This window comes from Ambystoma mexicanum, chromosome 9 (assembly GCF_040938575.1).
Source record: "Ambystoma mexicanum isolate Mex_15411 chromosome 9, UKY_AmexF1_1, whole genome shotgun sequence".
Taxonomy (NCBI): domain Eukaryota; kingdom Metazoa; phylum Chordata; class Amphibia; order Caudata; family Ambystomatidae; genus Ambystoma; species Ambystoma mexicanum.
The window spans coordinates 1,004,229,408-1,004,244,266 of record NC_090931.1 but is presented as its reverse complement, the minus strand read 5'-3'; the positions used below and the strand labels follow the sequence as shown (position 1 = coordinate 1,004,244,266).

The 14,859-nt window shown below is 42.7% G+C and overlaps 1 protein-coding gene across 1 annotated transcript in view; it reads right to left on the bottom strand.

Moving 5' to 3' along the window:
• Window positions 1–14,859, bottom strand: part of ABCB11 (ATP binding cassette subfamily B member 11) — a 329,082-nt gene that overhangs the window by 64,098 nt on the left and 250,125 nt on the right. Inside the window, exon 20 of the mRNA XM_069616256.1 lies at window positions 8,326–8,481. Within this exon, the coding sequence (XP_069472357.1) occupies window positions 8,326–8,481 (156 nt within the window). The remainder of the gene's footprint in view (window positions 1–8,325; window positions 8,482–14,859) is intronic.

Sequence of the window (14,859 nt, the reverse complement as noted above, 5' to 3'; positions counted from 1 at the left end):
TTGCAGAAAGACTGAGGGGAGCGTGAAGGATCGTTGAGTGTCATCTCCATAACACTGGAAGTTGGAACAGAGGGCGGCTATGCGGTGGACAAGAGGTCCCAGGTATTGGTTGAACAGCCAGGGAGAAAGATTAGACCTGTGGGGAACACCACAGGTATAGAGAGAGATAGAAGAGAGGAAGGACCCCAGTTGGACATGGGAGGGTGGATCAGTGAGAAAGGAGGTCAGCCAGGCCAGGGCTAGATCAGTGATACCCGGTTATCATGGAGCCGGTTGAGCAGGATATCATGGTTGACCGTATTGAAAGCAGAGGAAAGAAGAAGGAGAATGAGGACAGAAGGAAGGTTAGAGTCCAGGTTTGAGAGCCGGGCTTCACTAATGATCAGGAGAGCAGTTTCTGTGCTTCTGGCCGCTCTGAAGCCAGACCGATGGTCATGGAAACAATCAACATATTCAGTGTGAAAGTTAAGCTAGGAGATGGCCAGATTTTCCAGGAGTTTGCCCAGGAAAGGAATAATGGAGATTGGGTGATAGTTCGCGGGACAGGAGGCATCTGCAGAAGGTTTCTTAAGAAGTGGGTGCACAAAGGAGTGCTTCAGAAGGGACCGGAAGGTTTCAGTGGTGAAAGAGTGATTGCAGAAATCGGCCAAGACTTGAGTGCGGGTATCAATGTGGTCCTTGATGGTTTTTGAAGAACAGGGAAGAACCTGTTTTGATGAGACTTTCATAGATCAGACTTGTCTAGAAACATTGTCAGGGGTGAGTAAAGGAAGGGAGGAGGAGGGACGGCTGAAGAAGGGCTAGGAGAGGAGGAGGATGGAGAGGTGGAGAGGGTGGACATGATATCCTATGTTATAGTGATGAAATGAGAAGCCAGAGCCATGCAGAGGACCTGGGAGGGGACAGGAGAAGTAGAAAATGTAGCAGGATTGGCCAGCTCCTTGCAGATTGACAAGAGTTCGGGTGAGTTGTTAGATGCCGCAGAGTAGCAGGCTTCTTAGCAAGGACAGAGAGTCTGTATTGACTTTGGAGAAGGTGGCAGGCCAGTTTGTCAGAGGGTGTACCTGTTGCCCTCCACTTCCTTTCAGCTATCCTACACTTGTGTTCAAGGGTGACAAAGTCTGAGTTGTACCGAGAGTTGCACTTGGATTTGGGCTTCAGGCGAATCTTCATGATAGGGGCAAGTACATCAAGAGAGTCAGAGATAGAGCAGTGAAGGTGAGAAAGAGCTGTGTCATGGTGTGAGTCAGCCAAAGGTGCAGAGGAGGAGAGAAATAGTGGTGAAAGCCGCAACTGACACACGCTTCATGGGTCGGATGACCGAGAGGGTGTGTGCCAGAGCTGCAGTAGTTTTGACCTGAGGGACAGAGAGAGAGATGAGAGGAACAGATAAATATAACCTTAAATATAACCTTATAACGCAAGTACAGAAGTAATATACAATAACTTTTTATTATGTTTATTCTTTCCAAACAATGTGCATAATGTTTTGGATTTTTTTTATGCTGCTATTTTCCTTAATACATATGGGGGGGTGTCAAGTGGATTATGTTTCTGACTGCTAACATTGTGAGTCACTTGTGTCTTCTGCTATCCATTTAAAAAAATATGTTTAACTTTTATTTATTTTGTTTACAACTTTTATCTCCACCATCGCTAAGGTTATTTTCTTTCTCATCCCCTTCACCACTTCCCACACATTCCTTAGAGTATTACTAACTTACCAATGAAATAAATCATTTTTAAAAACAATATAATTCTTGTGTTGTTTCTGACTGAGCCTTCCTTGAAGACCCACCTTATGTTTTAGAAATTCTAACAATTTTTCAAAATGTTTCCTTCTTCATTAGGGCTATCACTCTTCAATTCAGAGACACACAAACAACTCGCCATATTTGAAACACCTTTCAAAATCACAAACTGTCATATGGGACACATACCTGCCTATAATGAGCATGGCGATTTATGAAGCAACTTCCCTTTTCATTTAAGTTCATGGAAATATGATTCATGAACGGTTGCATCAATTGTGGTGTGAAATTGTGAAAGATACTTGGTTTATTAAAAAGTACCATACAATATATGTATAATTCAAAATACTTTGGACTCTACCTAAACAATGGGTGACCTGAGATTTACATATGTGAAAGTTCCAGATGCCACAATTACTAGCTGTAGAATCAACATTCTCCTCTTATTGTGCTGGATCACAGGAGCTCTCCCTCCAAACCAATTTCCTTGAATGTTAAAATACCTAAAAATACCCCCTGAATTGCCATCTAACCCGACGCCCCTCAGCTCCCTTTGAAAGGGGATGAAGGAGAAGGAAGGAAGCAGCATCAAAACATTGGCAGAGAGAGCTTACTTACACCCAAACTGCATGCAACATATAGAAAACCACATCCAAAACTGGTTGTATTGGGCAACTACAATTAAAAGTGGCTGTAAATATTAGACAATCGTCAGAGTATTCATCATAAAGAAAGAACATATTGGGCCTCATTATGAGTTTGCCGGTCTGGGAACTACGGTACCGGTAAGCTTGCCGGTACCGTAGTTCCTGGACCGGAAAACTACGAGTTGTGCTCGCGGGTGCCTTTCTACCCACCAGGTTGGACCAGGCGGGCAGAAAGGTACCCGCGTGCACAGAATGTCGGATGCACCGGCACCGTTATAAACGCTGCTGGTGCATCCGACCTCCCCATTCCTATTCAGCCCCAAGGGGCCGAAAGGTAATGGGGAGCATCTTTTTACAGCGCCCGCGGGTGCTGGACATTTTTGGAAGTTTGGTGGCAGACTGCTGGTTTTACCAGCAAGGCTACCGCCAAACTTATAATCAGGCCCAATGTCTTACAAAGACACAAGGAGGTTAATTTATCACAGGACCGAAAATAGGTATTCATTTTATCAAAACATTCTTCTGATGAACCCCTTTTATTTAAATTTGTGAAATGCCAACCAACTATTTTGATTCCTGACCACTGGTCCATGCAGTTCCAAGCTTCTAGAAATCATTATCATCCATCTACCTGTTGGGTGTGCATTTGAGATTTATGTTTCGAAAATTGGATGAGGTCAAAGAGTTATCGTATAAAGTTGTACAATCAAACTTCCATAGATAAATACAAATGTAATTGTGTTTTTCAAAAGAGACCTGGGATATTCCAGGGGAGACAAACTAGATGGTTTGTTCTGAAACAGATAGGGTCCATAATTGTGCCCTGGATGATTACAGAGATCAATGCCAACTCTCGGTCCCTGACTGACCTGCTTATGCTTAAGGTTAATCTACAAGAGTGCCGCCTGAGGAATACTCAATGTTTGGGTTTTTAAGACCATGAGCTATGACTATTCGACCATTCGCAAACCTACTTTTTTCCGTTTTCCCCATTCAAAGCTTCATCCCTCAGTATACACATTCTGTAGCTTAAAGATCCCATAAATAATGTTATATATATGCAAGATTTCATGGTCTTGACTACCGCCTCAGCCACAGATGAATTGAAGCATTTGAAAAACATTAGATCTCAACTAGCCCCTTCTGGGCTTTCTTATTTCCTTATCTTGCTCACAGAGGCATGTGTTACAGATTTCAAATCTTCCCACATTGCAGCCTTCAAGGTTTGAATGGTATACTATATCAAGTGGGGCAAGGGTCAGTTGAACTAAAGAGAAGGGATGAAGAACAAGAAAAAACCTAGTCCACCCTGATAGAGTGTAGGTCGAGATGGTTGGGCACTAGGTTTTGACTCAACTTGCGCAGCAATGAAATACTTCTGGTGTATTCTTACGGTTTTGTGCAGTAAGTTTGCGGGACGAGGAGGTGTTTCCCACATGGCGTGCATAGAATTGGATGTAGTTTAGCATGGATACCTTGCCCTTAAAGAAATACTATTCACATTATGGTTTACAGTGGGTTAAGTGCTTTTTATTTTGGGTGAGTTAAGTGGTCAGGAGACACGTGTTTTGACCTCTCAGGGTTTTTATGAAGGCTGAGTTAATATATTTGTGGAACACAGTGTGATAGATTGCTTCAGTGGTTATTATTTAATCCAGTGTCTGTGTATAGTTTAAAGCATAGTTATCATTGTGCATATTACATATTTAATTATTTACAGGTGCACAGTAATTATATACATCATTTTAGAACAGTGGAGGGGGAGAGATGAGAGGAAAGAAAGGAGGCAATTATTGAATGACTATATAGTACTAATTCTATCATTTCACACATATGGGGCCTTGGGTAATGGCATGAGAGTCGCTTGGCCTGACACGGAAGGCCTTACCTAGTATGTGTGTTCTTGAGCAGGTTGGCGGGTGTGTATTGGTTGGCAATCTTTGGCATAGCGTGTGTTTGCTTCTTCTCTTGCTTGTTTACTTGGATTTGGGCCAGATGGGCAGTGAATCTGTACAATTGAAATTGAAGTGAGGGTCAGCTTGGGTGCAGGGGCAGACCCATGGCGGAGGAGGTGGGTGGTGGATTAGGCCATCTGGCATACAAGAGGGTTGCTGTGCAAACAAGTATTTGCCGTTTGGAGCTGTGGGCATTAGTGTTACAGCTAGGGCCTAGCAGGGTAGCCTTGTGGTGGTCACTGGTTGTGGGTGCCATTTGGAAGTATATAAGGACACATGGGAGGGAAAGCTAGTGTCACCCTAAAGTTAGGGTGAAACCTATCATCCATAGGAAATTATAAAATTCTATGTCTAATGACTTTTGAACCCTAAAAGGGATCAGCACACTATTCTCCAAACGTTTACCCAGGCCCACCAAAACTTTAACATTGTCTGTAAATCCATGTTACGGTTCAAATTATATAAAGGATGTGTTTTTCATGTTTTACATTGATTTCGCATAGAGAAAATGTCCAGTGTTTGCTCATGCACACATCTCAAACTGCTGGATGGATTTTTACCAAATAAGAAACAAGTTGGACACAAAACGCTCAAAGGAAACCCTTTGTTGGTTTGGTGTAAATCAATCTAGTAGTTTTTTTTAAAATGTGGCAGAGATCAGGGTGCCCAGCCAGATACCCAAAAAGTGAGTTATGTCTCCCATGGTGCATTGGGGGATCCAAAGCATTTCTGAAAATTCGCCATCTTAAAAATCGAGATTCAGATCTAGAGATTTATTTTTTGAAAAAGGCCCTGAAATTATATAAGGTGAGTGAGTATGGTAGTTTCAAGGCTGGGCAGCATGTGGTCAGGGTAAGAGAGGAGGATTTGTAAAGGTTTAGGGCCTGGGGATAGTGTTGATTTGTTTCTTCCAGGCGTTTATCTGAGATCTAGATCTGAATCGCAATTTCCAGTGTCAAAAGAAAAGAGTAAATACTTTACAAATATAAGATATTAAGATGTGGCACACACAGTAAATGTTAGTTAGGGAAAAGGAGTATTTTAAGTTGATTAAGGGAGCAATCCCTGTTTTTACCATAAAAATAAATAAAGGGATTGCTTCCAACATTAACCTAAAATATGTGGGAGGGTTATATTTAGGGTTATTATTGCTTGAGGGGTTGAATTCACTTTAAGCTTTTATTTAGTTCATGACATTAAATAAAAACTGTGAAACAGAAGATCGAATGGTGGCAATGCATGCCATAGTCTTTGTTTTGAATGGTCAAGCTTTTCATGTGACTTCCCCAGTGAAAACCTTGATTTTCTCGATCTCTGTATTGCTGCACATCCCTCATCCTCGTCCTAGTACCCCATCTGTAAACCTTTGCAATGCTCCCACCTTCCTATTCCTCAACCCAGAACCCCAACAGTAATCCATTGCATTACCCCTCCTCCCTCTTCTTTGACCCAGTAACCCATTAGAAAACTATCACATTACCGGTACCTCCCTCTTCCTCATCCCAGTACTCCATTACCCCAGCCTCTCTCTTCTTTGTCTCAGGATACCATTATCAATCCATGACTTTGCCACCACCTTCCTCTTCCTTGTCCCCAAGAGTAATCCATTTCATTACCCCAAGAGCAATTCATTGTCACACCACTATCTTCCTTGTTCCAAATCCCATTAGTAATCCATTACATTACTGTCACCTCCCACTTCGTCATTCCAGAATCTCATTAGTAATCCATTACATTACCCCCAACTCCCTCATCTTCATCCCACTACTCCATTACCCCCACATCCACCATTCATAATCCAATGCACTGTCCGCACCTCCTGCTTCTTCATCTCTGCCCATTAGTAATCTATTGCTTTACCCCAACTCCTTCTTGCTCCACTATCGCCACCTTTCTCTTTATAATTCCAGTACTCCATTAACCTTCTTCCCTCCTACTCATTCCAGTACACCATCAGTAATATGTTGTTTTACCTCTTCTCCCTATTACTTGTCCAAGTACCCTATTTGCAATCTGTTGTATTTCCGTGCCTCCCTATTCTTTGTCCCAGTATACCCATTAGTAATCTGTTGCATTACCCTGCCTCCCTCTTCTTTATCCAAGTAACCCATTAGAAATCAATTGCATGTCGCCACCAGCACCACCTTCCTCATCAATGTACCCAATGACTGTACCTCTCTTACCCACCTAATTCTTCATATTCCAGTACCCCATTAATAATCCTGGGCATTTGCATTTGCCAACCTCACTCTTCCTCATTCCAGTACCCCATTAGTATTCTGTGGTAGTACACTGCCTCCCTCGGCGTCAACACAGAGCCCTATTAGTAATTTGATGCATTAGTAATCCAATTAATTAATGCCACCTCACTTTTTCTTTTCCCAACACCCTTTTACCCCACCTCTCTCTTCCTCACCAAAATTCTCAATGACACCTTATTCACAGTGTTCATCCCAATATCCCATTAGTAAGCCATTACATTACCCCACCTCCCTCCTCCTCATCCCAGTACACAGCTAAAAACCCACTGCATTAACCCCACATCCCCTTTCCTCATTCCAGAACTCCATTAGTAATCTATTGCATTACCCTACGTCCCTCTTCCTCCTCATAGTACACCATTAGTAATCCATTCTTATGTAGTGGACAACAAAAGATGAAATACTTGATAAACCCCATGTTGAGCAACTGAAGAACACATATTGATAACACAGGATATGACAACAGCTATGTAATCAGAAGAGCAAAAAGGTAGAATTGCAGATGGTGGAAAGTAGAGCATAGCAAAACCCTTGAAATTCAATGAAGAAACTTCAGTTGAGGGACAGTTAAGAGTAATAAGTTCAGTGCAGCAAAACCCTTGTAATTCAGTGAAAATAAGTTTTAGTTGAAGTGACATTAAGGTGGCGATGTAATGTTAGAAAACCACTGAAACGTGGCAGGTTTTGGAATCTACATCACCATAACAATGAGGCCCCCATTGTGCAGCTCCTAAGCACACTGATGTCATCAAGAATTACATCACTGACAACATCAGATAAACATCACCTAGGACATGTCAGATGCCATCAATAATGATATCATATGGGAAATCAGTTAGGACATCACCTGTGACCTCCTCAGTGACCTTATTGATAAACACCAGTCCTGGCAAAACATGTTTGACTATATTTAAAGAAACAGAGTTCATTCTAGCACCCTGTATTTTAAGAAGGTCCAACATTTAAAAAATATATATTGTAAATAATGGTGCCATGAAAACAGAAAGCAGGTCTTGCACATAGGAGCCTACAATTTCAGAAGCAGTCCGGTGGCAGTTTGCAACCTTTGGATTTTCAGAGGTTTTACATTACAACTTCCACTATCTCCCCCCCAGCATAGGCAATGGTGAGGGATCATGGGAGTAATTGTTTTAAAACATGTAGCGAAATGCAGGCTTCAAACCTCAGCACTAAAACCAATTTGCATTAACTTTTTGCAAAATCCTATTACTAATAGCCGTTGAATCTCTTGGTGGATTTGGATGACATTTTCCAACTACAATGCCTCGAAAATTGACATCTTGGGGATCATTTTTTGAATGGTTCCAAATTCCCATAGAAAAACAGGAAGTTTTATTGAACACATTTTTTTTTACTTTTTGGGGAATTGTTTCACCCCTAGTTATCATAAAGCTGACAAGGTAATTCCTCACAAGTGTGTATCTACAGTAGTTGAAACAGACAAGGCATGTGGGTACAGTTCATGTAAGAATCCAAAGGGCAGTTCTCAAAATAGTTATACTTCCGTGATCAGAAATGCTGAGACGATGAACTCTGTATGACTGCACCCAATACACGTAATCACCCGCTCCCATCATAACAGAAAAAAAGATCACATGTTGAAGACATGTATAAACATTACATAAAGTAACAATATCATGTATGCTTTAAATAATTCTTAAATGATCACAATGCTTTAACAAACTCTTACCCCAAGAATTTGACTGAACAGAAGGGCATAGAGTGGGGTGACCGCACCATTAGCTGCTGCACCGATAGCACCAAACAGCATGTAAGGCCACTCTGGAGCATTGTATTTTAGGATTCTGGCTACAGATGCTGGTTCAACATCCTCCTCGATGATTTCCTAACAATAGAAAAACACAATTGTTACAAATGTCACATTATAACTGTATGGAAGATTATACTGCACGCAGTGGCTAAATGTGATTCAGCCTCAGAACATGATTTTCCATTCATCAGTCTGACCTTTAGCTTTGCAGACTTGCAGTGAGGGCCGTACTGGGTGTTATGAGTCCGCAAGCTCAAGCTTCAAGCACAGCAGCAACAACAGCACACCAGTACAGCCTACAAATATAAAGAAACATGCATGCACAAACATAGACAAACAACATTCTCTATTAAGATCATACAACTCACAAAGAAACACCATCACAGGGGCCAAACAAATTAACGAATAGTTTACGCATCATACATCGAAAGGAACACTAAGGAAGAACGCATGTGTTCTGCAATGAAAGAACATGTAACACAAAACATCCACAGTCACTGCACTGCATCCCACTACAGCATGGATGTGAGGAGTATGTTATGCATCAAATAAAGATATGTGCCACAACATAACAGCACAACATCACTGCATGCAAACATGACTATAATCAACATACACAAACGGAGCCAAAACATATCATAAAACATGCAGCCACACAAACAGACCCAAAACAAATTAAGAAAGATATTGCACAGTGTACGGTCAGAGGGATACTTTCTGCACAACAAACGAAACCATACGCAACCCCATGCTTGTGCTTGCTATGTATTTCATTGCTATGGCCTTGGTATGTGCTTCCTTGCTACGTGCTTCCTTGCTATGTGCTCCCCTTCAATGAGCACAAAGCAAGGTAGACACACAAGACATGTTATCAATTTGCCCTCCTGCATAACGTCAAGCCCTTCATCCTGGCAAACAACTTCAGATCTGTTTTCAAAGCCTTGGAACTATCACACCTGGATGGTGGCAATGCCCTTCTGGCAGTCCTTCCGGCGACCACCTTGGCACCCTGAGAGGTGCCCTATTTGCTACAGTTCTTAACAAGAAAAATGAAAGAAGAAGCTGAACTGACTAGCACATACAGTATTACGAACAACTGGGTGTGACAGAATTTTAATTGTCTGTTTGTAAGGCAGAATACCTAGACATCAAAATGTAAATGAAGAATTTCGATTGGTCATTGCTGTAAAGGGACATGTTGTAGGTTTCCAAAAACATTGCCATCATTTGTCCATTTAGGTGTTAGAAATTCAATTTGACAATATTAAAGATGCATATCTTATCAAAAGAGTAATGTGTTTATTTCCAGCTACTAAAATAAATGTATTTAACAGGAACAAAAGAATGCTTCTCTTGTCGACCTACTCAACACCAGTGTATTCTAAATAGCAATGCCATATCCCTAGAGCTCAAAAGACAACACCTTCAACAAACTCCTATTAAACACACACACACTCAAGAACTCATTCTGCCCATGTTATATCTACATCTTGTTTGGCATGTTAATTGAGGATTTACCTCCTGCATCTTGCTGGAGGTATCTTCCGTTTCAATGTCAAACCCAAAAATCAGTAATGCGTTAAAATTAGCAGTAATTTTGTTAGCACCAAAAAATGTAGTGGTAACAGAACTACCAGCAAAAAGGTACTACACCACCAAACTCATAATGAGATGCTTAGGCTGAATTGTGTAGAATAAAACATACATTGATAACTATATGCACAGCCCAGAACGTATTTCAGAAACAAAGTATAAGACACATGCAATGATTTATTATCAGGGATATTGAACAGCCAGTTAACATTATGCCGACTGCAACTGAAAATATGATGATAACGTAACAGTCAAAGGAAGGCTCCACTGAAATGTAGTACACATCCATAACATTACTAAAACTACCAAACACATAAACATGCATCAAAAAAATAAAAACAAAATGAGCATGGAAGAATGCCTTTAGGGCACTGTTGGTTTTCAAAAACAGACAATGTCTATCAACGTAAAGTATTTATGTAAAGTTATGAAATAACAGATAAACCAAATTCAAAACCTTCTCAACATACAACCAAAGTAAATTTGAGTGTTTTCCAATGATACTGCCATACTAAGATCTAGGCCTTTTCTTCTTCGCACCATCAAGGTTTAATCTAGGTGTTTTTAAAGCAGTGCCAAAATTAAATCAGACCGTGTACTAGGTGTGCCAAAGTCAATCTGAGTGTTTTTCCATTGCTGTTGCCAATATAAGGTCTAGGCCTTTTCTCCTTCATGCCACTAAAGTTTAATCTAGGTGTTTATATAGCAGGGCCACAGATAAATCAGAGTGCTTCCTTTTGTGTGCCGAAGTTAAATCTGAGTGTTCCATATTGAGGCTGCCAATGTAAGGTCTAGGCCTTTTCTCCCTCACTGTACCAAAGCTTAATATAGGTGTATAAATAGCAGTGCCATCGTTAAATCAGAGGCTTTTCTTTGGTGTGCTAAAGCCAAATCTGCACGTTTGCCTTTGCTGTTGCCAAAGTTAGATCTAGGCCTACCCACCCCCTATCACAATCTACCAAAGTCAAATCTAGGTGTATCTATTGCAGTGCTAAAGTTGAATCTAGGTGGTTTCCTCTGCTTCAACCTAATTGAATCTGCCTGTTCCAGGTGTATCTATTGCACTGCTAAAGTTGCATCTAGATGTTTTGATCTGCTACGACCTAGTTGAATCTGAGTGTCCTCTCTCACTGTGTCAAAGTTGAATCTAGGTGAGTTCCACTGCTTTGCCAAAGTTGATCCTAGACAGTTTCCTCCACTCTGCCAAAGGTGAACCTGAGTGTCTCCTGAGCACTTTGCTAAAGTTGACTATGGCTAACACTAGCTCTCATTCCTTGCCCTGCCATGCAGGCCTGTGTTAGGGAGAATTCTCAAGAATGTGCTAATTTCCCTTAACATTTGAGACCCCCAGCAACTTTGCTGGATTTCTAGGATTTTAATTTTTACGTGGTAAGAGTGTGAGCCATGTTTCCCACTCTTTCATGTATTTTGATGTGTGTTTTACTTTTGTGTTCTTTGGATATGGGATTTTAAACAACTCCATAGGCATCATCTTTTTTCTTATGTGTCACACAGCACCTTCAGTGCAGTGTCACAGGCGTGTCTTTCTCCCAAGGTTTAAATACCTTCTCTGGGACTGACTACTGTCTCCCAGAGCATGTAAAGTTAAATTGACTTTGCTAGTCTTTTTAAATCATAGACCCAGCACACACTATCTTCCTATAGAGTGCTGGAGGGGTTGCCTAGCATCCCTTGTGTCTACACACTCATGTAACAGTCAGATGTTACCCTTTCCTCTTGAAATGGCTGGTGGCAGGGATTTTAGAATGAACTACCATGATTTTCCCCGACCGCGAACACCGGTTGCTAAAAATGGGGTCAGCCATGTTTTTCAATATGGCGCCTAAGACCCCTCTGTAAAAACGGACTCTGGTCATCTGTTTTCACCGTTTCTTTTAGGAAAGGTCCTTCTTGTGTTTAACTCTGCGCGCCAAACCCGGTGTGGTCCCTTTGTTCGATGCCCTTTGGCGGGCTTCAGTGCTGAAGCCCTCCTCTGGTGCCTGAGTGTTGGGGTGGACAGGATGTGAGGGAGGTGCCCAAAGCTGCCTGTGCTTAGTCTCCTAGGAGACCTGAATGCACTCTGGTGTGATTGGCTGGCTGACTGTCCGGCAAGGACAGCCGCCCTGCTGGGTGACTGACAGATAGGCTGGAATGAATGGGAGAAAACTGTTTAAAAGCACGTCTCTGGGACTTGGAAGTCAGAGTCGACCACTGGAACATATGAACCGAAGAGGAACTGAAAAAAGACGACTGCTGCAACTCCTGGATCGGTGGTTTGCCCGTTGAAGCCCTGCTGCAGATCCAAATTGCCTGAAACTCCATCAACAGAGAAGCCCCTTCAAGGAAAACTTCTTCCCTTGAGCTGGTGGGAACAACCAACTCGTAAGCCACCTGGACACCCTCTCCATACTGGTCGAATTTTCGTCAGAGTGCTGTTGAAAACCAGATAGCCAGTGAGAAGGATACCAGTTTGTGGATTTTAAGGCACTCACACCTTAAAACCAACATTTTGCCAAGCTTGTGGCCTCTTCCCTGGGCAGTGCAGGAACCTTCCGACGTCCTCCTTCTTGTCCCCACAACTGATGCTTAGGAACAGTGAGACCTGCAGGAACTGCCAGGAACAACTGCCTCAGCTACAGCTTTTCTTCCTAATTAAGGTTTAAGGTACTGTGCAAACGCGGTGTGGAAATCCTTTCTGCCGCGGTGAAACTTTGTGAAACTTTCCCAAATTTGGAGTCTTGTTCGCTCCAAAACCGAGGTATAACTCTTTTTCTGGCAAACTACTTCTTTGAACATTGGCAAAGACTTAACCGTTCACTACCAGAACTGTGCTATCCTATCCAAGACACTGAACTATTGACTTTGGCCCAGGCCTATTGAATTGAATTGCATTGTGTAGTGACTGAAACTATTTGCCCTGCCTCTGAAAGTATTTGTGATTTGATTCTTATAACCGTTGTCTTTCTACCCCTTTTGAAAATTACTGAAGTGCCATTTTGCTCCCACTTCATGGGAGCCTAACTTGTTCAGAAACGTATTGGTTGTGTACTGTTGTGTATTATAGTGTGATATTGAGCTGCTTCTTACTAGTGGAATGTTTTCTAAGCAAATGTGTAAATAAATGTATATGTTTTTACCAAGAAACCTTGAATAGTGTTTGTTTGAACTACTGTGATTGCACGTCCTTTGTGTAACATCTAGTACTGCTCACATCCCTCTTGACATAAGTCTGGCTGCTCAGCCACTACTACCACATAACTGTGTAGTACTGGCTTGTACCAAAGGTGAGATTGTGCATACACCTGTAGTCTTAATTGTGTGTAGTGGTGCCAAAGGGTACTGCATGTAATTCTGCCTAACAGCCTGGATGTACCTCACCCATCCCCACCCCTGACTCATCCACAGACCAAATTCTCCCTCTCTCTCAGCAGCCTCCCACTCATGAGGCAGATGCTTCACCAGTCTAAAACCATCTCGGGCAACTCAGTGGCACGGTATTCTCCAGAACTCCTCAGAACTCACCAGGCCCTGACTCCCACAACTCAACCAACCTGTTCAATTCCAACCCTGTCCACTCTCACTGATTCCTCCACCCGACTGCTCCCACCCACTCCCCTCAACTGCCCAGAAATAAGGCAGTTTGGGCAGCACATTGGCATGCAACTGGCACAAACTCTGTCTTGACACCCTAGTGTGCGCTCACATTATAAACCTGAACCCATCCTCAGACCCACCTGTGTCATCGCCTTTCAGCTACCACCTCAATGCCCTCCATCACATCCCCTCAGACAACTAGCTCACACTTCCCCACCCTCAGCGCAGCACGAGCCACCCTGGTAAACACAGCCCCTTCACCAAACCATTGCACCCTCTTGCACACACCTGTTCCCCACAAGTTCCCCGCAATTCGCACAGGCCATGCTCAGCGCAGACCCTCTTCACCTCCCCTCCAGAACACCCTTCCCAGCTCAATCTCCCTCTAAACCTCCCTCCTTCTGAACTTCCCACCTTGCCCCCAGAAACCCCCTATCCCCTCCCCTCACATCCCCCACTACCACTCCAAATGCCAACAATACAGCAGAATTCTCTCACACTGTCCTGTATAATCATCAACGACAAATCGGTCGCCAAAAATAAACACAACATCTTTGACCTCATAGCCACTGAATACCCAGACTTCCTATTTCTCATTGAAACTTGATTCAGCAATTACTTCAATCCCATCGCACATGAGGCCTTCCCTCCCGTCTACTCCCTGTTTGTACTTAACAGGCCCAGCAGAGATGGGTGTCTAGCCATCCTCCACAAAATACACTTTTCAGTAATATCCACTGAAAATCTACTTTGCAACACTAAATGCAAATCTATTCTCACTAAGTTCCTCCTCAGTCCATCCATCTCCCACAACTTCCTTCTCCTATACAAGCCACCCGGCTATGACTGCAATTTCACTGACTCTCTCTGTGACTCCATCTCAAGCATGCTGATCCAATACCTCACACTCACTCTGTTAGGAGTGTTCAACATCTGGTTTGATGTTCCTGCCAACCCCATGAACTGCTCTCTCACCTACAATCTGGAAGCTCTTGGCCTAACACAACTGATTTCCCTCCTGACCCACATTGCAGGACACACCTTAGATGCACCATTCTGCAAAACAGGTCAAGTCACCCGCTCCTGCCTCGGCCCATCATCTGGACTGATCACCACGCTATACCTTTCTCACTTGGACACTTCTCCCCCCTCCACCTCCTGCACACATCCCCTCAACCACACAAGTCACTCTCCCTCTCTGAAATAAAACCCAGACCTGGTCAATTCCCTACTTCTTATACTACTGGATCTCTCTTGTAAGGATGG